This window comes from Anarrhichthys ocellatus, unplaced genomic scaffold (genome assembly GCF_004355925.1).
Source record: "Anarrhichthys ocellatus isolate YVR2014 unplaced genomic scaffold, GSC_Weel_1.0 scaffold84, whole genome shotgun sequence".
NCBI lineage: Eukaryota > Metazoa > Chordata > Actinopteri > Perciformes > Anarhichadidae > Anarrhichthys > Anarrhichthys ocellatus.
Genome location: NW_022280114.1, coordinates 1,529,650 through 1,552,505, shown reverse-complemented (window position 1 = coordinate 1,552,505; position 22,856 = coordinate 1,529,650). Strand labels below are relative to the sequence as shown.

Genomic DNA, 22,856 nt, shown 5'->3' with positions numbered 1-22,856 from the left:
AACCATCAGGTCTTGAGTGTCTCATTTTGTCAGTCTCGAGAGTTTTCTCTTAAATCCTACAACAATCTCCATTCAGTGCCACTTAACGGACACTGGACACAAGCTACTGCAGTTATAACAGTGAGCCTTTTCATTGACGGAAGAGGAAAATCCAGCCTACAGAAAATAGACCGTCTGCTGGGACACGGCTTGGATCCGCTTGGGGAAGCTCAGCATTGGTAATATCTACAGTACGGCTGAGGTGAATGGCTCTTTCATAGCCATTAAACATACATGTCTTCAGCAGAGAGAGCTGGGGAGGGAAAGGGAAACACAGGAAGTATTGGGGTCAGAGACACAAGTCCAATTTAAAGGCTGGGAAAAAGATTGGAGGGTTTCTGTGGGAATCTGACTTCTCTGCTAAGATTAGCCCACCGTGAAGCTGCCTCTGTGGGAGCAGTTTAACACCAGGGCTGGAGCTAAGCACTATTTTCCTTCTGGATTAATATACAGGCTATTTTCTTCAACAAAAAAACTTTTCAGACAATTTTAAATGCCCATCAGAATTTTCCAGAGCCCAAGATAATGTGTTTAAATTGCTTAAATGATTAGTTGATTAAATCAATCCTCTTTTTTTGATAACTGATGTTCTGTTTTGATGATTGTTTAAGCCTTATTTATCAAATAAAAGTCCAAACAATCTTGATTCAAGTGTATAAAATATGAAGATATGCTGTTTTCCCTCCTTTATATCGCTGTAAAGCGAATATTTTAGGACTGTTGGTCATAGAAATCAAACAACTTTAAGAATTGAAAACAATCAACTGAACACTCAAAAACATGAATGGAATAATTAGTACAGTCCAAAACATAAACGTGAAATTTGCTATCATACAAGACAAAGAAAGCAGCTAATGTTCACATGTGAGAGGCTGGAACCATGGCTGGAACAGCATTGTTTGGAGCCGGACTATGTTTTGAGCAGGACCGGTAAATCTCCCCATGTTGACGTCACGGTCAACGTCGTTACCACTGGAGGTGAATGTTGCCTTTAAACAGAGACAGCAGTCTCTACCAGCCTCCAGTGTTTGTGCTAAGCTAAGCTAGCTAGCTAACCGTCTCTCGGCTCCAGCTAACGCTACATAGTTAGCATACAGATGCTAACTATTTTCTCCTCTTAATTAATGCTAAAAAAGGCAAATAAACGTATTGTTTGATACATAGATAATCACAAATAGACACTGCTACACCGAATGATAAATATATTTTGTTTTTGATTGAAAAAAAGTGGTTAAACTTTTAATTTTTCACATTGCAGAGATATGGTAAAATACAGATGAAGCCAAATTATGCTGCATACAAAATCTGCATTATGTCAATATAATAGAAAAGCTATGGAGACCAGACATGTTGAATATTGTATTCAGGAGTAAAATTAAGAAATATCATATGAACAAATGCAGACAAAATGTATAATATACCTAGAATAATTAAATACCTTTTCTTTTAAACTCATTGTTTTATTTTATCCACCTGAGAACATTTTGACTTTTATTTCAACTCAATTCTTTCCCCAAATTTCACCCCAAAGACCGATAATGCTTTAAATCAGGAAAAACAATTTTTTTCTTGCTCAATTAACATTAAATCACATTTCAGAACTTTAAGCGGAGTTTTAAAAAATGTATTGGATTTGTAAATATTGTGAATATGTCTTTATTGTATTCATTCATATGATTACCTATTTTATAATGTCTTATTTATTCAGGAATTGTACAAAAATTATTAGGGAAGAAAAACGGGGAGGGTATTTATTTTATTTTATTTTTTGCCATAAATTTGTATTTCATATCACTGTTCCTCCACTTTGCCACATGCAGAGGAACACGGTTATGTCGCTGTATCCGTGTTTTATTAATGTGCACATTGGTGGTGCACATTAGAAGTTCAGTTCAGAGTTTGAGGTTTAAATTGGGGGCACATGACTAAACTAGCTGGACTCAGTTAACACCGTTTGTGAATCAAGAGCAGGGTTCAAACATGAATGACCCTGGGGAGGTCTTTGGTGATACAGCCCAATCACTTTAATAACAGTCCTTCACTTTAATATTGAACACTTTGGGTTGCCACACAAATCAAAATGTCTCCATCAATGTACTGTGTGCGTCCTGCTATTTACAGTCAGCGAGGTGGATCTTTAGGGCACAGTCAAAGTGTCTGTTAGTGGTAATGCACTCGTCCAATAGTCCCCGTCCCTGTGACCAGAACATCCGGCTGTCCGTTCCTCCAGATCTCCCTGACGATTCGTTCCCTCTCCTCCAGACGCCGGGCCTTCTCCAGCTCCTCAGCTGACGCAAACACGTTCACGCTCCTCAGAGTCCCGTTGGACTGGCTGCTGCGATCGCTCATGGGCCCCATTGTCACTTTAGGGATGTCCATCTCCTCCCCATCGTCCTCCGCGGTGCTGTCCTCCTCTTCCTCCTCTTCCCCGCTGGACTCCTTCAGCTGTCTCCTCTCGGGGGATGGGGGAGGTCTGCTGTGGCGGCGAGTCCTGCAGGCGATGCCGGCCACCAGGAGGCACAGCGCCATGAGCAGGCCGAGACAGACGCCCATCATGAAGTAGAGGGCGAAGGTCTCTGGGTTGGCTGTGAGGGCGGAGAAACACAATGGACGAGTTCGTAAGTACTAAATACATTTACTTATTGAGGTACTAATTGTACGTTACTTGAATAATTCCATTTTATGCTACTTCTACTCCACTACATTTCAGAGGTAAATATAACGTACCTTTTTACTCCATTAAACTTGTCTGACAGCTCTTAATATTTACTATTGATTTGTCAGGTTAACAAAAGTAACAAAATCCAACTAACAGCATCTTTGAATCTCACAAATTAACACATTATGTTTTGTTTGTTTAACCTGTACAGAAACCAAAATGTAAAAAGGTTCAACTTGTGGTCTTGTCATTACTGTGAGGTTGCCAGACTCCAGTAAGTTGCTGATCCAAGAAATAGTCTGGCCCTTGTAAAACCGCAAGTTGCCATTTTTTTAGCACAATTCGTTTTTTTCGTGAACATAAAAAGAGGAACTTTATCTCGAACCTGTGGTGCTTTTGGGGGTGCTATGGAGCCAGCTTGCCACGCCCCAAGCTAAATTTGCAAAACTCTGCAATTTTTTGCCGTTTCTAACGTGTGTGCCAAATTTTGTGAGTTTTCGAGCAAGAAATAGAGACATTTTGAAAAAAACTATTTTGTTTTTGTCAACACTGGTATTTATCTTGTGACACCACAGATTTAACGCCTGACCCATTGATGGAGCCTCAGGTTGAAAACCACAGTTAAAGACTCACCTTTGATGTGAGCGTAGGTCGCCATGCTGTTGCTGAGCAGCTCCATGTCTCTCTTAACAGGCTCCATCCTGGTTCTCAGTGGTTTCAGATGTCTACCATCTCCAGGACTTTCTGTTACACACTGAACTCCAACAGCAGCAGGATCCTGTCACAAAAATACACAAGCAGACAGTTAGTGCGTTAATGTTTAAATCTGATATGATATAATATAGTGTCGCTATAAACCCAAAAGTCTGAGCTCATCCAAAAAGTTCTCCGCCCGTCATTCCTGTGATCTGAACTGGTGTCAGAGGTCAGCAGACGAGGACATTGTGTTCCTCGTTAGTGTTTTACACTCAGGCCTGCGGTGAGGACAGCAGCATGAGGCCCCCTGTGTCCGATGGGGATGTTTATATTTATGACATCAGAGCCTGAGGAGGCTCTTTTCCGGCGTCACGCAAATGTGTTTTTTTTTTCTTTCTTTCTTTTCCCACAGAAAACAAGTCACATGACAGATTTCCTTGGAAACTGCAGCTATTAACAAAACGTGTACTTTCTTTTAGTTTATTTTGCATTTATTTTGAAATATCTGTCTCTGAGGATTTATTGATGGCAAGGCACCTTTTATGACGGGTTTAAAACGAATGGCTTTATTAGTGATCTATCATATGCTTTATAGATATTATTTATTAGCCATTCATTCAGATCCATTTTGGCCATAATGCCGTTTGTCATTTCTATTTGGTAGTAATGCAGATGTAAATGTTGGGAATGGGTTAGTCCATGCTCTTTGGTTTTTTGCTTATTAAGTCATTAAGTTTTGCAGCATATGTATTTACATGTTAGAAATGTTCGCAAGACAAGAATTAATGGTGAGTTGTTTCAATAATCCATCACGTTTGGAGTTATACATTAATGAATGGATTATGATCCATGAATGAATTATGATCCATGAATGGATTATGATCCAGGCGTCCTGCTGCCCGTTCCCATTAAGTAAGTGATACTGTCCTCTGTTGGAGCCCTCTTCTTGCTAAATTTGTATCTTAAAAAAGCTTTATGGTTGTTCACAACCTGGCAACCCAAAAGCTGTTCTTTTTAATGGATTATTACTGGTCTATAAAGGATTCGCAAACGCTTACGTGTTGATGTTCAGCAGGAATAATGTTGACCATGTTAAACATCTTAGTTAACGAGTAGTTACTTTTACAGGTGTTGGACAAATTATATTCAGGGAAATTCTTTATTTCTCCTGTGGTCAAAACGCAGAAGTCTGAACCAAACTTCATGGTAACAGGCTAACTGTTGAGATGTTTCAGTCCGCACCGTTGCCGTCCCTAAAATTTCAACAGAAACATGTCTGTCCTAATCCTTTCAAATCTAAAGACCTCATTGGAGCTGAACATAGTCCCTAAATGTTATTTTCCTCATAATTTGGGTGAACTGTTGCTTTAAGAGAGTGATACACTGAGGGTTGGATGAGGTTGAAGTTGTCACAGATGGCCTCAATGTTACAGTAAAGCTTGATCTAAACATGAGTGATATTTCCCACCCCCTCACATTCCCTGTCATTACAACAACAGAGTGCGTGGGAGCCAAATGTTTTTCTTTCTGCTGCTTTCTCGAAACGAAATCACGCCCAATCGCCGCTATTTAGAGGGAGGGGGTCGAGTCACTTTCCCACCCTGATCTTTATCCTGGTGAGTCTTGGCAGACCCCGAGCACTCTCAAAGTCTTTCTTTTTTTTCGTCTTTTTTCTGACGGGGCAATTACAGTGGTCTCTATGGGGGCAGCTGACTCATGGGAACCGGTGGGTCTCCACCAGCGCTGCCTTCTGTTCGACATTCAGCTCGCAGACAGAAGAAGCATGACTCCATCTGCACCCTCAATTTGCGGCCCACAGACCTTAACAACATAAGTGGGCAATTTCGAGTCCGCTTCAGCTCGCGTAAAGTCAAACAGTGTTTGTTTGTTAATTTAAAAACTGGCCTTTGCACCCAGTACTTCTGCATGCTCACAGATCAGGCCGTTTATCAAACTTGTGGCATTTATCACACTACAGATACGGCCTTCTTATCAACTCATATTGTTTCTGTAATTTGAGTTTTTAAAGGAATAGGTTGACATTTTGAAATACTTCTTTCGTGGTTAGAGTTAGATGAGAAGATTGATACCACTCTCACGTCCACATGAAGCTACAGCCAGCTGCCAGTTAGCTTAGCTTAGCATAAAGACTGGAAGCAGGGGGAAACAGCTGCTCCTGACGAAGAAATAGTTAAAAGATTAAAACAGCTAAATATTGTTTGTACGCTTCGGTTTTTGTACAAATTAAAAAAACATGATATAATGTGTTAATTAGTGAGATTTGCGCAGATTTTGTTACCGTTCGACAGGCTTCCTTTTTTTCCCTGTTTCCAGTCTTTATGCTAAGCTAAGCTAATTAGCTGCTGGCTAAAGCTTCACGTGTGGAGAACTGTATCGATCTTCCGATCTAACTCTCTGTAAGACAGCGCAAACAACATTTTTTTTAAAGAGGTGTGCAGTACGAATATTTTCTTTACCTTGTTTGATTGCAAAATGAAGTTGAGTTTTCCTTGATTCTAGTGCAGTGATGCAGAGTCGTATCGTGTCATGTTTTAAGCTCTCTTTTCCAGAAACTTCTTAAAACAAATTGATTTCTTTTAAAACGGGTGAAAATCATCTCACTGCACTGGCAATTTCTTTTTTTTTTCATTTTAATAAAAGAATATTTTTAGGATTAATTATAGACAGAAAGGATAAGATGTGTTGTACAAACAACACTATTGTGGTACGCTCATACTCTTCTTCTGTTGTTTCACTAACATTAACACTAAAAGACACTCATCATGCCTGAGGCGGGCACTTGTGGTGAAGTTTGCCCGAGCTGGAAGCACAACAGAAATACCAGAGGGAGACAAATGTCCATTTTATACAGCCGCAGTCCTCGGGCAGACAGATTTAACACCTAACATTTCCAGACAAGGCCAATAACCTCCCGACTTAACTATACACATGCAAAGGCCCGGCAGCTGTAGCTGTTTATGTAACCCTATAAAATGCACTTCCGTTCAACCCTCCCACACTTCCTGTTTAGATAATCCTATTTAAGTCAAAAGATGAAACCTGAAACCATTGAAAATGAGACTTGTTATTTTACAGTAGTCCACCGAATGTCTTCCATCTCTAAGACAGGGAATATTTCCATCATCACAGTAGAAAGCGATTAAAAGTGGGCTAAATTAAGTATAAAAACACACAAAACGAGCTGCAAAACAAATGTTTTCTCTTCAAATGTATGGTCAAAGTGTTGATGATTTGAGCACATTGTAGCTACTGCATCTATAAAGGCTTTTATGGTCTGCGGTATTGTAAAGAACATGGTGCAGACCCTACTAATAAACTAGTTTGTTGCCCTGTTTATGGCCTGACACCAGTAACTGCAATATATGTTAAACCAAAAAACAGTTTGTAGAAGGGTCCAACAAGAGAGCCCCAACAGGAGAGCCATTGTAATGTGCGATAAAAGCCTGATTTACATGAAAGTTGAATATGGAGGAAGAAAAGTGAAGAGTAAACATCATCTGAAGTCATCACTCACCTTGGTCCTGGATGAGAGCTGCACAGCTTGACTAACAAAAACACTTTCCACTGGAGAAACAAAGAATTTGAATCCAAATTTGGAGCTGGTCCGTCAGCCAACACTTAGATAAGATCATTAAGATGGAGGAGCAGTGCGAGTTTGTTGTTCACTCAGTGTTTGTGACAGAGGAGCTGATGTAGCTGAGGGAGCAGCCCTCCACTATGATCCACTCCCTGTCATCCTCCACAGGAGGAGGACCAGCCAGAAACACTCAAGTGTACAGAGGGAGGTGTTTCCTCTTTCCTGAGAGATAAGTGAAACGTACGTGTGTGGCACTGGCATCTGACTCCAAAAATAAAAGCGTCCAAAAATGCAGGTGGACCACTCCAACTTGTCTAGAAATCCCCCTTTTACTGTGAGCTGTTCTGGCTTCTGTGCAGATTTGAGCCCCACCACTGACCAGAGGGAGGTGGTCTCTCCTCTGCTGGCCACGAACGCACCACAGTGAGGTCTGTTCACTGTGAAGCCAGGAGGGTGGGACAGGAAATAGCAAGTCGGCTGCGGTGCCTTCGGGGGGGGGGGGGGGGCTCGCAGATTAATTGAGCTCTTTGTGTTTTAATCTCAGCGTCGTCGAGCGAGTTTGGAGGAAAAGACCTCGGCAGTTTGTGACTCTAACTCAAGCAAACAGTGGAGCCAGCTGGTGCTGCTGTTTGGTGGAGGTTGAAAGTAATTAAGTACATTTACCCTTAATTTTGTAGTAAGGATTTCCATTTTCTACAAATTTATACTTCTACTCCAATACATTTTGTGGTGGAAGAGGTACTTTTAACGGTAGCAGTACTTCAGTGCAGAAATACTCATATTGCATTGAAAATTGTGTAAAAGTACAAAAGTATTGGTATCGAATTGTAGTTAAAAGTACCAAAAGTAAAAGTACTCGTTCCCATTTCAGAATCATCAAGCAATCACAAACAATTACACCTTGAGGTGGACGGCCAGTCCGCGCCTTTACTTGAAGAGTTTACCAACTTTTATTGTGTAAACAGTGCAAATACATGTAGTGGAGTAAAAAGTACAATATTTCCCTCAAAAATGTACTGGAGTAGAAGTAAACCACAAATACTCAAGTGAAGTACCTCAAAATGTGTACTTATGTGCAGTACTTGAGTGAAGTACATTTGTCTTTTAATGCTTTAAGTACATTTTGGTGATAATATTTCTGTTCTTTTACTGAAGAAAGAAAATGAAAGCAGGGATTGTATTGGTATGGATTGTTTGTACTTTGTTGTATTGGTACTTGTATTAAAGTACAAGAACTGACTACTCCTTTGACCACAGGTGGAGTCTGTGACAGCGGACCGAGCCGCGTTACGTCCTGTAAAAGAATTGTTGTTGCGGTTGAGCCTCTGTAAAGTGCTATTCTGAGTTTAGTGAGTGTTGATGTGGCGCTCGGCTGTGTTTTTTAGCTAAGCAGTCATTATGTGGGCTGCTGTCATTCAGATGCTCTCCATGTCGGTTTTAGAGCAGTCAAGAGAAAAATGTCGCTAAAAACACACCGAGGCCGCAGCCAAAACAATGACCCACCCGCCGAGGGACATTCCTGTGTGCATATTCCTTAATTTAATGCACTGCCTTCTTTCTACAGCGCCGGGTTTATCTGCACCAGCTGCCTCCGCCTGTGTTATGTCAGGCCTGTCCTCTTCCTGACACTGAGTAGGAATAACATACCCCGTTGCAAATTCCTTAAATTCCCAATCGTATTTCTCTATCGGGAGCACACTGCGACGGCAGTTTCCAAGCAAAACGCTCTCTTCCTTTGACCCCGCTCCGCTCGTTTCCATTGGCTAACCGGTGTCCCGTCCTGCCAGGCTTGTGATGGCATGGCACCAAATCACCGGAGAGAGCGACGGCTCACTGATGCGTGCAGCAGAGATGTTTTTGAGGTGGACGACATGGAAACATGCCCGCTTGTTTTTCCCTCCACCAGACTGGCATCGATGGTGACTAATGTTTTCCTGCATGCGGGCAGTTATTAACTTTCATGGACGACAGACAGATATTGTTGTGCTCAAGAGAAAACACACAGGGTCACTGTGAATTCACTCGCTGTGAATTGTAATATGTTCCATTTAATTTTAATAAAGCAGTGGTGCGCTGAAACAGATGTTTTCGAGGGGACAAGTTAATTGTAAGCGTCTTTATTCATAATTATTGTATGTATTTAAAAAGAAACGGCTATTTTGTGTCAATTACAAACTTTAAACTCAATTACCAAAACACAAGGAGAGCGTTCAACTCATTAGCTAGTCCAGCGGTTCATCAAAGATGCTCATGTTGTGTGTAGAGGTGCAACAATCAGCTGATTTATCGATTGAAAGAAAATCAATTTGCAAATGTTTTGATAATGGATTAATCGGAAATTCCAAAAACATTCTCCAGCCTCACAAAATGTCACTATTTGCTGCTTTTGTCTGTTTGCATATCACTGAACTCTATATCATTGTGTTTTGGGCTGATAACAAGACATCAGAAGATGTCATTGGGCTCTGGGAAGTTGTCACTTTTCACAGTTTTGTGACATACTGGAGCCCAAAGATTCATAAATGAATCAAGAAAATGTAATAATGAAAACAATTGCAAGTTGGTCAGCCTATATCGCCAACCTTTTCATCTCATGACCCGACGTCATCACAGGAGGAGGTCTCGGTGTACACATGAGTTGAGAGCAGTTCAAACACAGAGGGTGAAGGTATCCCGTATTTATAAACCACCGAATAGAAAAAATGTCAAAGAAAGTATTTTTGTATTGCTGACATATTGTTTTCATTCTTATCCCTTTAATCATACTGTGACCCCCTCTGGTCAGAAACTGCTGATCGAGTGCAATGCTTGTTGCCCCAAAGTATTATTGTTGTAGTCTTGCCCAAGTAGTACTCAACTGAGTTTCTATTTTTTTAATCCTTCCACGAAAAAGAAAAGAAGTTATTTGGTTTTCTTTGCGTACTCTTTTCTGCCTCCTCCATGACTGGCAAAGTTGCGGACGCGGTGGATCTTGGCCAGCTGGCTCTCTATGGTCTTCATTATGTCCACGTGGTCCGGGATGTGGACGTAGCGAACGTTCCTGCCGGTGATAAACATGTCCTGCAGCTTGGTGAGCTTGCCCCGTCTGTCGCTGTACAGCACGTCCTCCAGACGCACGTTCATGAAGGCGTCCACGTTGACCACGCGGCCGCGCGCCGTGCTCTCGTTCCTCAGGTCCACCGTGGTCACCTCTCCCTGCAGACCCTGCAGCAGGACCACCATGCTGTTCTCCGCGATTGCGCGCTCCCGGATGGAGTTGAAGACTTCAGCTACATGTGCCAGGCTCAGCGCCGGGGATTCAGTCCTTTCTGACTCCATGGAGGCTAATGAAGGGGATCTCCAGAGGTCGGGGGATACCTACAGACAAGCAGAAGATTAGCTGCCATTCAATTCATTAGCAAAACCTAATTACAGTGTTTTAGGGCTGTTTGTCCACAGTGCGTATGTGATCGGTCTACATATGACCATGACACATTGAAAACTAATTCCCCTAACAGTCAGAGCTAAAAAGAGCTATAAAACTGCAGTAGTAATTAGCCTGTCAGTGAAAAGCTTCAAAACATCCTTCATTTGTAGACTGTTAAAATTCCAAACAATGTATATTAGAAAATAGGAGCAAGGCCTTGGTTTAAGTTTAATATCACAAAAATCTAATTGAAAATCTACGCTTTTATCTCTCTAATTAAGCACTTGCTTTGTATTGTAACTGATAATAGCGCTGTCTTTTTTTATTTGACATGTAGTCACAGACATAAGCACACCTGCATTTAATGAAGCACCAATTAAGAATCAGGAGAGATGCAGTTACTGGTTGAACATTTATTAAGTGACTGAACGGCCACTGTTTGAGTTCAGGAAAGAAAACAAGGTACGATATTAATACTCTAGAGGTGAAATAGCGTTACTAAAGACTCTTCTAATTACTTGGAGGATATTTGAATTTTTTTTGTTCGTCAAAGGAGGTTTCCAAGAAGGAATTGACATCTCTTTTATCACATGCACTGTCATTACTCACATGGGCTAATACCCAAAATAAAACGCAACGGTTTCTGTCCTCTATATGATATTGGTACATTGTATAAAGGTTACTACAGCGGATACAGCTAATATATTCATGCATCTTTACCTCAAACTGAGCTGTTTTATTGTGAGACAGACAAACTCCATTGATGCTGAATTAGCTAGCTTCAACGGTTAGCTTCAGCACGGACCAAAATAAGTACATCAGCGCCTGAGGACAGCAAATGTTACATATTATACTCTAGATATATTGTGTGTTGGACATACCTGAATTAGTTAAACCCCTCACCACAATATTTGCAAGTGGCGATAAACCGTTCAAACATGTAAACAAGTTGGTTTTCTTGCAACAAGTCCGAACCAGGAAGCGCAGCGTGATGACGTTTCATTGTGCGTCGCAGATTTGTGCGTCAACATAGAACAACACCGCCCTCTTCAGGGAGCTTCAGAAATCACCAATACACTGTTTAATATGATTTGTTTTCCTGTTTACAATATGTTTACAAATATAAGAGGTTACAAAACATAAAAGACAGAATTATGAAAATTAAATAAGATATGAACAGAGTAAACAAGGTTCTTAATTATGATCAGAAGGATCATGTATAAACAGCATTAGATATTCTACGTCAAAGAAAAAGCAGATATAAAAACAATCAAATTCCTAATAAATGCATACAAGGGATAAATAAATCCTAATGTTTCCTACAACATATTTGATGATATTTCTGCAAGTTATTTATAATGCATCAAATGTATTTCAGATATCCTTTGGGGAAATTGATATGCACGCACCACATTTCCCTTAATTGCCAGATCCTAAGTCAATTTAGTCAATAAATAAAAACGAATGAAAAATATAAATAATTTCTGTCTTTTGTCTTTCTATCGAGATCCCTGCATCAGTCTTATTTAGTCTTATATTGTATTTAAAAAACAGAATAGAAACAAAACAAATATGGATCCATTTATTGAAAATGTATAATTATTATATAGAAAATGCATATCAAATGTAGCAGGTCTTACAATGTTCACTGCATTCATGTAGCACTTTTCAAAGTGCTAGTACTTTAAAATAAAGTATTTTTTTAGTCATTGGATATTTATTTTGCTCTCTAATCTTCCTCAATGTTAAACAACAAGGTGTAGAACAGAATACACCAACAACTGCATATTTTACAGGTTAAATCGAAGCTCACAGTGACAGTTAAAGTGATTTGACCTGAGGTAAAGAGTTAGGCAGTAAAGTTGAAACGATATTTAAAAGTCGTTTAAAAAAACGACACAACTGGGTCAGAGGTCGTCCATCATGGCCAGCAGGTCGTCTCCTTTGCTGCTGCTGAGATCTTCAGGCAGCTCGTCTCCTTTGGCAAACTGTCCCGCAATTCGTGCCAGCTGTGTCGCAGCCTGTTCATCCTGAATCAAACAAAAGCCCAGATGTATAATCAACAAACCAATGAGGTAACCGTTGTGAAGAAGGTGGTTAGTAAATATTTAACTGCAGTCTAGAAAAGTGGGTGTATTTATTTGTGGTATGTGGTATGTAAAGAAGTATTCGACACTTGCAGACAGTTTATAACTAAAAGCTGGCTTGTTGACAGTCTACAGTATTATATCACCCTACCTGCATTGCTTGAATATTTATCACTCCGAACAAGGACTGCTCAGCTCCCCCTGAAGCTCCCCTGTTAATCAAAATAAAAGTCATAATCATGGGAATCATTGTTACTTTAATAGCAGAGAATGAGTAAAGCAAAAAAAAAAAAAGCACTCACGCTTCCTCCTTCTCTTGGTCTGTTGTAAACAGGTTGATCCGAAAGCCAGTTTCGGTTTCGGGCGTGTTTTCGGCCTTCATGCTTCCCATCAGACGAGCCAGCAGATTCAGCTCCTCTTTGGCCAGCAGGTTGGGAGCGTCGTCTTTCTGCAGCAGGATGGTGGGGGTGTACAGGAAAGTTATACATGAATGGAGAGATGGTCTCAAGTCTCTGATGCATCATCAAAAGCAAAATATGAGACAATGGAGAGAATAGTGCTGTGAAGGAAAATGTTTCCAGATCCTAGTAGAGATACCACGTTAGTGAAAGTCTTGCATTCTAAATCTTATTTAAGTGAAACTACACAAGATTTTCAGCAAAATGTACTTGCAGTATCAAAATGTACTCGTGCAGAAAAATACCCCCTTTTGAGTGTTATAAAATAAAATTTCAATATTATTAATATGTATGTAAAGCAACTAGTAATTATAGCTCATACAAATGTAGTGAAGGATTAGAATATTTGTTTTGTTGAAATGTAGGAGTATATTTCGTAAAGTACTACAAGTACCTCAACATTGTACTTTAAGTATTTGAATACATGTACTTCGTTATGTTGCATCACTGGCATTGCACTTCTATATTTATGTAAAGAATTTACTCGAGGACTGTAGAGTAGCTTGCTGCCATCTATGAAGGTAATTTGGCATCACAGAAAACCATCATCGGGAGCATGTGGTGACGGTTATACTTTCTTAAAGCAGAGCTATTCTTCTGTAAAATGTATTTAAATTAATTTTAATGTAGATGAAATGTTGCCTAAGGAACTGTGCCGCTATGGAAAAATGTAATAAACATAATATAATACGCATGAAATTGATACCAATATGAAAACTTAAGTTAACTACAACTGTGTTTTTGCTGCTATGGTAATGTCAGAAATAGGGTTGTTACCTTGACAGAAGAAGCCTTGGATGTGTGCGTCTCCTCTGGATGGTTCCCAGTGTACCTTTTTTTTAATTCAAGAAACACAAGATACAGCAATGTCGTCTCCTAATCCACTATTTTACTATCCATATAAATGTGGTGTAGTACCAATACAGTTCACACATACATGGTCATGCCCAGTCGGATGACTCTGTCTCCATGCAGTTCAAAGCATCCCTGTCTGATGGGGCTGGTGTAACTCCCTCCTGTGGGGAACTCGCCACGTCTCACTTCTCTGCCCTTTCTGTCAAACATCCTGTGGAAACGGGAAGCAGATGATGACACTCTGGAATATTGAGATGTTTCTTACAAGCAGTTATAACTTATAAGAGACTCAACTCAAGAAAATCTAAAATGAAGACATGTCCGCTTGTCGTCACTAGCCTCATCAGGTGCCACTGATGGAAGTGAGCCGTTAAATTGCCTGATGCCCAACAATCAGGCCAGAAAGTATGCTATACTTTTGCTTGTAGGCCTGTGCAAATCAAAGACTATGTTAGTCAGTTGCTAGTTCATAATTTGCCACATATATTAGATCAAGTTGAAAAATAACAGATGCAAGAGAAATGTAATGATACATTTTCCATGTAAAGAAGCACAGAAATGAGCTCTGGTTAATTGTGTTGTAGAGGCCAGCCTTAACTTGAGGAGCACACATTTGCTTTCCTAGCTAGCCTCTGTTAGCCTCTGTTAGCCACTGTTCAGTAACTCTGTTCTTTTTCGGAGAAACTAAATGTTAACCATTCTGTCCCTTTTCAATGCTAAATGGATTGTAAAGGTGGTGCTTTGAGCTAAATGCTGAATGTTAGCATGCTAACAGAGAACCTTTTGACCATTTTGTAAATGAAATGGGTATCTGCTGTTTACCATTTAAGTAACAAAGATCTACAGCCAAATCCAAACGTGTGTGTGCTAACATGCTTGCAGTGATAATGAGCTTAAGTTTAGAAGGTATAATCTGAACCATGTTCACTATCTTAGTTTAATTACTATGCTAACATTAGCTAATTGGTACCAAACAAAGTACAGCTGAGGCTGATGGGATCATCATTGGACAAATGGCAACGAATGTAAAGTTAAAGGATCATCAGAGGGGAACATGAAGGTCTATGCCCAATTTTGTTCTATCCTGGATAATTGAACACTTTGAATTCTTGGTGGTGCTTGATGAAAAGTCAGAGGATCCCAAAAGTCATTAGGATTCATCCTCTGGAGACTTTAAAGTCTGCATTAAATATCATGGCAATTCATATTTGTCACACAATTTCATCAGTTGTTAAATGCTAGTGGAAAAGATGCTAGATGCAAGCTTAAACCGGGACCCTTTATGTCACCATGTACATACGTAACTATCAGAACACATTCAATGCCATGTTCGTCAGCTGCCTACCTAATAAGCCCTGGAACATCTATCCCATGAGGCACCGGGCCAGATACCGACAGGGCAAAACGTCCGTTGGGATTCTGGACTTTGTTTTTGAGGAAAAGTGACACCTAAGAGGAGGGAATAATAATAACAAAAAAATACAAATTGTTTTCATTTCACTTGTATGGAGGAATGAGTAAAAAACAGCAGAGTACTCACGCGAACATGCATGTCTTGAAAAAATATGAGCAATGTTTGTCGGAGAAGTTGGAATTCACCCTCTGGCAAAGATGAGTATACCTAGCAAGGAAAACAAGAGCAGGTCACACCAGAGACAGGTGATTAAAAACTGACATATGGAATCCAGAGAGTATGCTCTAACTTATTGGACGGACTGTATAGACATAAGCTACTGTATCCTGGGGCAATGGGTTTGAAGGATTCAGTAATGGAATATGGTAATTAAAGTACATTATAGTAACCGCTCTCAATATACCTCAATGATCTTCCTATGTGTCTCGTCCACTTGGTTCACAACCACAGGAGTGTGTCTTACAAATTCCCTAATGGTATCTATGTGATTGTATGTGATGAGCAACAAGTCTTTAGGCCGTGGACAGAGGAAGACCTGATACTTAAACGCCATGACCATCAGCTCGTAAAGCTACAGGGGAAGAACAGAAAGAAGGTGTAAACTTTAAGGACGCACCACTTCTTCAAACAAAAGTACTACGACAATTTTCCTTTTTTTTCAAATTGCAACTAGACACAAAAATGAATGAATTAAATTAATAATTCATTTAAACCATTAAATCCTCAACATGTGACCTGGTATTAACCTAGAAACATAAACCAAAAATGCAACAGTGCTGGGCAGGCCTTGAAATTGATCTTCATTGACATGTAAAAACTTGACTTGGATTTTCCACCAAAAACTCAAAAACATGTATTTTTATTTTCATGTACATACCTTGTCCATGCTGGCCTGGTTCAGCCTCATGATGGAGGCGTGCGCTAACCGAGTCAGCACTGTTTTCAGTGTCCTGTGAGAATACAGCTGCTGGGGTTTAAGAAGTTCATCCATAAAGTCTTTACTAAACATGGCCCCAACAATGTCACTCATCACTTTGAGTGGGGAAGAGACAGAGATAGAAAGGTGGTTAGAATTGGCTATTTTGGGTCATGGAATGAAAACGGCACAGAAGAGCTTGTTTTGATGGTCATCCAACTATAATGCAGTGTTTCTATACCCGGTTGTCCTCAGTGAGTTATACTGCTTTACTAAAAGGTTTTAAAAGATCCAAGAAATTACTGCATGCAGCCTTTGGACAGTCTTCAGGGCAGGTATGCCACATCTACTAATAAAGGTTCTTTGGTTTTTAAGAAAGTACATTTCATTAACAATTAACGTTTACAGTATATGAGAATCAGTGATACATTAACCTAGAAGTTTAGTAGTAGCTTAATCCCACCAAATAACACTGGAGTTAAAAGCTGAGTTACTCTGCTAAACCAGTTACCAATGAGTTAAGCTAGGTGTTTCTCCATCATGATTGGATTAGCTACTGCCTCATTTAGTTACATGGAATAAAACAAAGGATTACCAATATGTTGATTCATCAATGTATTTCTTTTTCTATACAGTATTACAATTACAGTAAAATCAGTTAGCAAATCTGGCTTTAGCTAGACGTAGCAAGCTAGGTAACACTTGATATAGTTTTCCTGCTAGTTAGCTGTCTCGTTGTTTGTCTGTCTATGACAATTTGACATGTAGTTTTTTACAAAATTATTACATTTACATGGCATAATAATGTTCATATGAAAGAGATACCAAAAAGTCAGATTCCTGTATTAACTGACTTTTAACCAAAGGTGTAGTCACTGTGTTTTGGTTGATTTAGGATTTACGCTAGAGACTATAGGCTGACTACTGTATCATACAACTGACCTCAACTCATTACAGCTAATAGCAGACACTACAGGGCAATAGTGGAAAGTAACTAACTATATATACTTGCTAAAGATCTGAGTACTTCTTCCACCACTGCTACAGGACCACAATGAACTGACTATACAATAATAAGCAAAAGTACAACATGGATACCTCTTCTTCTGTCATTTTCTGACCAGACTCCTGCATCCAAGTACCAAGTAAGAAAAGAAAGAAAAATAGACTTGTCATTTTGGAGTTGTTGAGCTGCACATTTTCAGTTTTTGAACATCTGACAGCAAGGCTTCAGCTTGTCAGCAGGAGGGATGGATGGGAGCTACACACATAACACAACTACCAAGCTGTCAGTTCTCTAGCTACCTCTACCTTTCTCTGAATTATCCTCAGACGTGTTGAGAGCTTGTAGGCGTTGGTCCAGTATGTAAAGCATCTCTCCACCCAGATTAATGAAAACAAGGGGGAGAGTTCTCACAGACATCTTGCCAAGATAAAGAAGGGATAAACTCGCAGGCAAAAGCTGGTGCAGAAGTAGCCGTTGGAAGCGGTTGAGCCCCTGTCAAATCAAACGCACTCTTGTCATTTAAAAGGCATTATCTGATGGTTCCCGCTTTGAATTGCCACTGTCAAAAAATTGTCCATGTAAAGTCTTATGGGATCATGCCTCTGCAGATAACCTGTCCACTAAGATGCAACAGGTGGTGAGGGAGAGGATCAGCATGCGCCAGACACAAGCTTATTGGCCAGGATAAGGATGACGTAACAGCAAAGCACAACCAATCACAGAAGGTAAATGGCTCTGTGTATATGTTCAATTTCTGTACGTCACAAGAGCGTGTGCTTTATAGACCTGTTGACAAAAATTTACAGCATGATGCAAACATGAAAGTAACCCCGAAGAAACCAAATACTGTCGTCTTCATTTGCCCAGGTAGTGTTTAATAAAATAAACACAAATTAAGAGGTAACCTGAACAAAGTACAGTATGTGCTTGTTATACCTTTCATTCCAAAACCATGAGTGTTAGTTTACTGCTATAACGTCCTCCGCACTTCTGAGAAAGCGATTATGCACACTTTTTTCTATAATATCACTGTATGGTTGTAGCATTAAAAGAATAGTTAAAAATTTGGGAAAGTACACTTTTTTCAAGTTAAACGAGAAGGACAGTAACATACTTGTATCTGTGCAATAAATATTAAGATACAGCCAGAGACCAAACCAAATATACACAAAAGTATGTGGACAAGTGTGTCATCATAGTTTTGGCCATATACATAATGTAGCTGTCCACACAGATATTGCATACTAATATTTGTTCCAATACAAGTGAATTTCCTAAATTCTTACATTAAATTAATTGAATTTAGGTCAAAAATGGGTTCTGCATGCAATGCATGTAAAGGATATCTAAACTGACTGTTCCCTGAAGCCACATTTTACTAACTAGATTGTTATATGATCTGTTCACCACTTTTACGATGCCCACACATCTTTGTCTCTTTCTCTCTCCCTCTCCCTGCTATTCAAAATAAAAGATTAGAGAGTAGTATCATGCAAATGAAAGTTTATCTTCATGCTCACTGTTACGGCTGCTCGCTCACAAGGGAGCCAATTGCCTTTTTGTCCTAGTCATGTCCGCGGGTAAGAGCGTTTCTTGTAAAACATTTTACAAATTGTCAGTTGAGACAAATTGTAAACATCTGGGAAAGAGAGCTGAATAAATCCTGAATGAGCTCACCGGATTATAATTTAGCCAACAAACCAATTATGGGGATCCATCTTTGCCTCTGGCTTCTCTGTATGTAAGTCAAACCTAACATTGGTAATTGTATTGTGTTGTAATTCTTTCTCACCATATCCATATCTGCATAAAATAGCGTGCTTTATCACATCACTCAGCTACATATTCTGCAAATATTTGTTTCATATTTTAACAGTTTTCCTTTTTTATGTGACTATTGTTGAAGAACTATTGAAACTTTTTTCTGCTGTTGAATTATTTAAATTAGCGAATATCATGTTTCATGTGTCTTCTTCCCACCAGAACAACCTCCTGTTCAAGCTCATGGACCGGTTTCAATGATAACCCAACCCTAGATCGCAAATTTTATAACCTGAACTGGATGAAGGATATACCTGAGAATACTTCAGTGTCTGCTATCTCCATTCCAGGAACACACGAAAGCTTATCATTATATGGAGGACCACTTGTTAAATCTCAAATTTGGACCTTAAAAGACCAACTTAATGTAGGAATACGGTATTTTGATGTGCATGCTGGGATTTGGCTGCCCAACCAAAAACATGTTTATATCCAGGATAGACACTGGATGTTCTGGCAACACATTCGATTGGATGAAGTCCTCAAGATCATTTTAGATTTCTTAAAAGATAGTACTGACACTGTGCTGTTGAAAGTGACACTACATAGGTTATACAAAAGCAAAGTTGAAGTACTAATGAAGCAATTGATTGAAAAGAACAAAGATAAAATATGGACTATGTTGTCGGTACCAAACATGCAACAGGCAAGGGGAAAGATTGTTTTTCTGCAAAGTAACACTGGCATTGCTGGAACAGAAAACCATGAATCTTTTTTCTTTGAACATGAAAAGCTAAATAATGTTGAAGGGAACATAAAGCGAATCAAGTCACACCTATGTGACCATCACATTGTACTGACTGATAGTATAGCATCAAGGCTTGAAAGTCCTAAAACATTGGCCAAAAAAGTTAACAAGCAGCTTTATGACTTTGTGGTGCAGCATGAGAAAAGCTCCTTAAACCAAGGTTGCTTAGGTGTCTTGAGCATGAACTTCCCCAGTGCTGATCTTATTGAAAACATCAGTCAACTCAAAACATGCAGTTGTAGTAAAGCGGCAGAAACGGGACATAGACATGAAGGAGAGATTCCTCAAACAACAATCAAGCCACAAACTGTAGAGGACATAGTGACAACACCTGAAGCTGGCAATAGACCTGAAGCATTAACACAATATGGGCAGGTTTCAGAACTATCTTCTAAACCTAAACCTGCAACAGAATCACCAACATCTGGGCAGCATTCTGAACCAAAACCTGAACCACCATCTGTTACAGAATCAACCACATCTGGGCAGGTTTCTGAACCATCATCTGAACCAGAGCCAGCACTAGAATTGCCAACATCTGGAAACGATCCTCAACCATCCTCTGAACTAGCACCTGTTACAGAATTAATCACATCTGGGCAGGTTTCTGAACCAACACTTGAACCGGATCCTGCAACAGAATTACCAACATCTGAACTGGATCCTGAACCATCCTCTGAACCAGCACCTCCACCAGCATCCACAACATCAGGGCAAGATTCAGAACCATCATCTGAACCAGAGCCAGCACCAGAATGGCCAACATCTGGACATGATCCTGAACCATCCTCTGAACCAGCACCTGTTACGGAATCACCAACATCTGAGCAGGATTCTGAATCAACACCCGAACCAGCACCTGCAACAGAATTATCAACATCAGGGCAAGATTCAGAACCATCATCTGAACCAGAGCCAGCACCAGAATTGCCAACATCTGGGCAGGATTCTGAGCCAACACCTGAACGAGAGCCTGCAACAGAATTACCAACATCTGGAGAGGATCCTATACCATCCTCTGACCCAACAAATTCACCAACATCTGGGCAGGATTCAGTACCAACACCCAAACCAGAAACTGCAACAGAATTGCTAACATCTGGGCAGGATTTAGGACCAACACCTGAACCAGATTTGCCAACATCTGGACATGATCCTGAACCAGCATCTGTTGAAGAATCACCAGCATCTGTTAAAGAATCACCAACATCTGGTGAAAGTTCTGATCCAACAGCTGCACCAGAATCGCCAACATCTGAACATGATACTGAACCATCAATTGACCCAGCACCTGCAACAGAATCACCAACATCTGGGCAGGATTATGAACCAACACCGGAACCACCATCTGTTACAGAATTAACCACATCTGGGCAGGTTTCTGAACAAACACTTGAACCGGATCCTACAACAGAATTACCAACATCTGAACTGGATCCGGAACCATCCTCTGAACCAGCACCTCCACCAGCATCCACAACATCAGGGCAAGATTCAGAACCATCATCTGAACCAGAGCCAGCACCAGAATGGCCAACATCTGGACATGATCCTGAACCATCCTCTGAACCAGCACCTGTTACAGAATCACCAACATCTGAGCAGGATTCTGAATCAACACCCGAACCAGCACCTGCAACAGAATTATCAACATCTGGGCAGGATTCTGAGCCAACACCCGAACCAGAGCCTGCAACAGAATTACCAACATCTGGACAGGATCCTATACCATCCTCTGACCCAACAAATTCACCAACATCTGCGCAGGATTCAGTACCAACACCCAAACCAGAACCTGCAACAGAATTGCCAACATCTGGGAAGGATTTAGAACCAACACCTGAACCAGATTTGCCAACATCTGGACATGATCCTGAACCAGCATCTGTTAAAGAATCACCAACATCTGGTGAAAATTCTGATCCAACACCTGCACCAGAATCGCCAACATCTGAACATGATACTGAACCATCAACTGACCCAGCACCTGCAACAGAATTACCAACATCTGAACTGGACCCTGAACCATCCTCTGAACCAGCACCTCCACCAGAATCCACATCACCAGGGCAAGATTCAGAACCATCATCTGAACCAGAGCCAGCACCAGAATCGCCAACATCTGGACATGATCCCGAACCATCCTCTGAACCAGCACCTGCAACAGAATTGCCAACATCTGGGCAGGATTCTGAGCCAACACCTGAAACAGAGCCTGCAAATGAATTACCAACATCTGGACAGGATCCTAAACCATCCTCTGACCCAACAAATTCACAAACATCTGGGCAGGATTCAGAACCAACACCTGAACCAGATTTGCCAACATCTGGACATGATGCTGAACCAGCATCTGTTAAAGAATCACCAACATCTGGTGAAAGTTCTGATCCAATACCTGCACCAGAATCGCCAACATCTGAACATGATACTGAGCCAACACCTGACCCAGCACCTGCAACAAAAAAGGTTTCTGAACAAACACTTGAACCAGAGCTTGCAACAGAATTACCAACATCTGGACATGATCCTGAACCATTGTCTGAACCAATATCTATTACAGAACCACCCACATCTGGGCAGGATTCTGAGCCAACACCCGAACCACCATCTGTTACAGAATTAACCACTTCTGGGCAGGTTTCTGAACAAACACTTGAACCGGTTCCGGCAACAGAATTACCAACATCTGAAGTGGATCCTGAACCACTACCTCCAGCAGAATCCACCACATCAGGGCAAGATTCAGAACCATCATCTGAACCAGAGCCTGCAACTGAATTACCAAAATCTGGACATGATCCTGAACCATCGTCTGAACCAACATCTGTTACAGAACCACCCACATCTGGGCAGGATTCTGAACCAACACCTGAACCAGAACCTGTAACAGAATTASCAACATCTGGACTAGATCCTGAACCATCGTCTGAACCAACATCTGTTACAGAACCACCCACATCTGGGCAGGATTCTGAGTCAACACCTGAACCAGAGCCTGCAACAGAACTACCAACATCTGAACTGGATCCTGAACCATCCTCTGAACCAGCACCTCCACCAGAATCTACAACATCAGGGCAAGATTCAGAACTATCATCTGAATCAGAGCCAGCACCAGAATCGCCAACATCTGGACATGATCCTAAACCA

General features: G+C 40.6%; 4 protein-coding genes across 4 annotated transcripts in view; 1 reads left to right on the top strand and 3 right to left on the bottom strand.

The window, feature by feature from the left end:
• Positions 1-473: 473 nt before the first annotated feature.
• On the bottom strand, positions 474-7,505 carry eva1bb (eva-1 homolog Bb (C. elegans)). Its single transcript, XM_031874735.1, has 3 exons — positions 6,930-7,505; positions 3,332-3,476; positions 474-2,624 (listed from the first exon to the last, which is right to left on the bottom strand). Exons 2-3 carry the CDS (start codon positions 3,396-3,398, stop codon positions 2,200-2,202), a joined length of 492 nt encoding a protein of 163 aa, XP_031730595.1. The 5' UTR covers positions 3,399-3,476; positions 6,930-7,505; the 3' UTR covers positions 474-2,199.
• A 1,588-nt stretch (positions 7,506-9,093) lies between these two features.
• On the bottom strand, positions 9,094-11,386 carry lsm10 (LSM10, U7 small nuclear RNA associated). Its single transcript, XM_031874736.1, has 2 exons — positions 11,280-11,386; positions 9,094-10,349 (listed from the first exon to the last, which is right to left on the bottom strand). Exon 2 carries the CDS (start codon positions 10,308-10,310, stop codon positions 9,894-9,896), a length of 417 nt encoding a protein of 138 aa, XP_031730596.1. The 5' UTR covers positions 10,311-10,349; positions 11,280-11,386; the 3' UTR covers positions 9,094-9,893.
• Positions 11,387-12,305: 919 nt separating this feature from the next.
• Positions 12,306-17,551, bottom strand: oscp1a (organic solute carrier partner 1a). Its single transcript, XM_031874732.1, has 12 exons — positions 17,440-17,551; positions 17,227-17,256; positions 16,090-16,244; positions 15,616-15,783; positions 15,339-15,419; positions 15,144-15,247; positions 13,881-14,009; positions 13,727-13,775; positions 13,436-13,456; positions 12,788-12,933; positions 12,637-12,697; positions 12,306-12,428 (listed from the first exon to the last, which is right to left on the bottom strand). Exons 1-12 carry the CDS (start codon positions 17,549-17,551, stop codon positions 12,306-12,308), a joined length of 1,179 nt encoding a protein of 392 aa, XP_031730592.1.
• A 1,499-nt stretch (positions 17,552-19,050) lies between these two features.
• The window catches only part of LOC116398443 (cell surface glycoprotein 1-like), a 4,152-nt gene continuing 346 nt past the window's right edge, over positions 19,051-22,856 (top strand). Inside the window, exons 1-2 of the mRNA XM_031874719.1 lie at positions 19,051-22,172; positions 22,381-22,589. Coding sequence (XP_031730579.1) covers positions 19,098-22,172; positions 22,381-22,589 — 3,284 coding nt within the window. The 5' untranslated portion in view covers positions 19,051-19,097. The remainder of the gene's footprint in view (positions 22,173-22,380; positions 22,590-22,856) is intronic.

What these genes read in the sequence shown, in the direction of transcription:
- oscp1a (XM_031874732.1), bottom strand. Translation starts at nt 17,551, where the DNA reads ATGTCTGTGAGAACTCTCCCCCTTGTTTTCATTAATCTGGGTGGAGAG. An exon ending in GATGTTCCAGGGCTTATTAG is followed by an intron (nt 14,010 to 15,143) that starts GTAGGCAGCTGA and finishes CCGTTTCCACAG; the next exon opens with GATGTTTGACAGAAAGGGCA. An exon ending in TGGCAGCAAGCTACTCTACA is followed by an intron (nt 12,934 to 13,435) that starts GTCCTCGAGTAA and finishes ATCCTGCTGCAG; the next exon opens with AAAGACGACGCTCCCAACCT.
- eva1bb (XM_031874735.1), bottom strand. Translation starts at nt 3,398, where the DNA reads ATGGAGCCTGTTAAGAGAGACATGGAGCTGCTCAGCAACAGCATGGCG. An exon ending in GACCTACGCTCACATCAAAG is followed by an intron (nt 2,625 to 3,331) that starts GTGAGTCTTTAA and finishes CCGCCCTCACAG; the next exon opens with CCAACCCAGAGACCTTCGCC.
- lsm10 (XM_031874736.1), bottom strand. Translation starts at nt 10,310, where the DNA reads ATGGAGTCAGAAAGGACTGAATCCCCGGCGCTGAGCCTGGCACATGTA.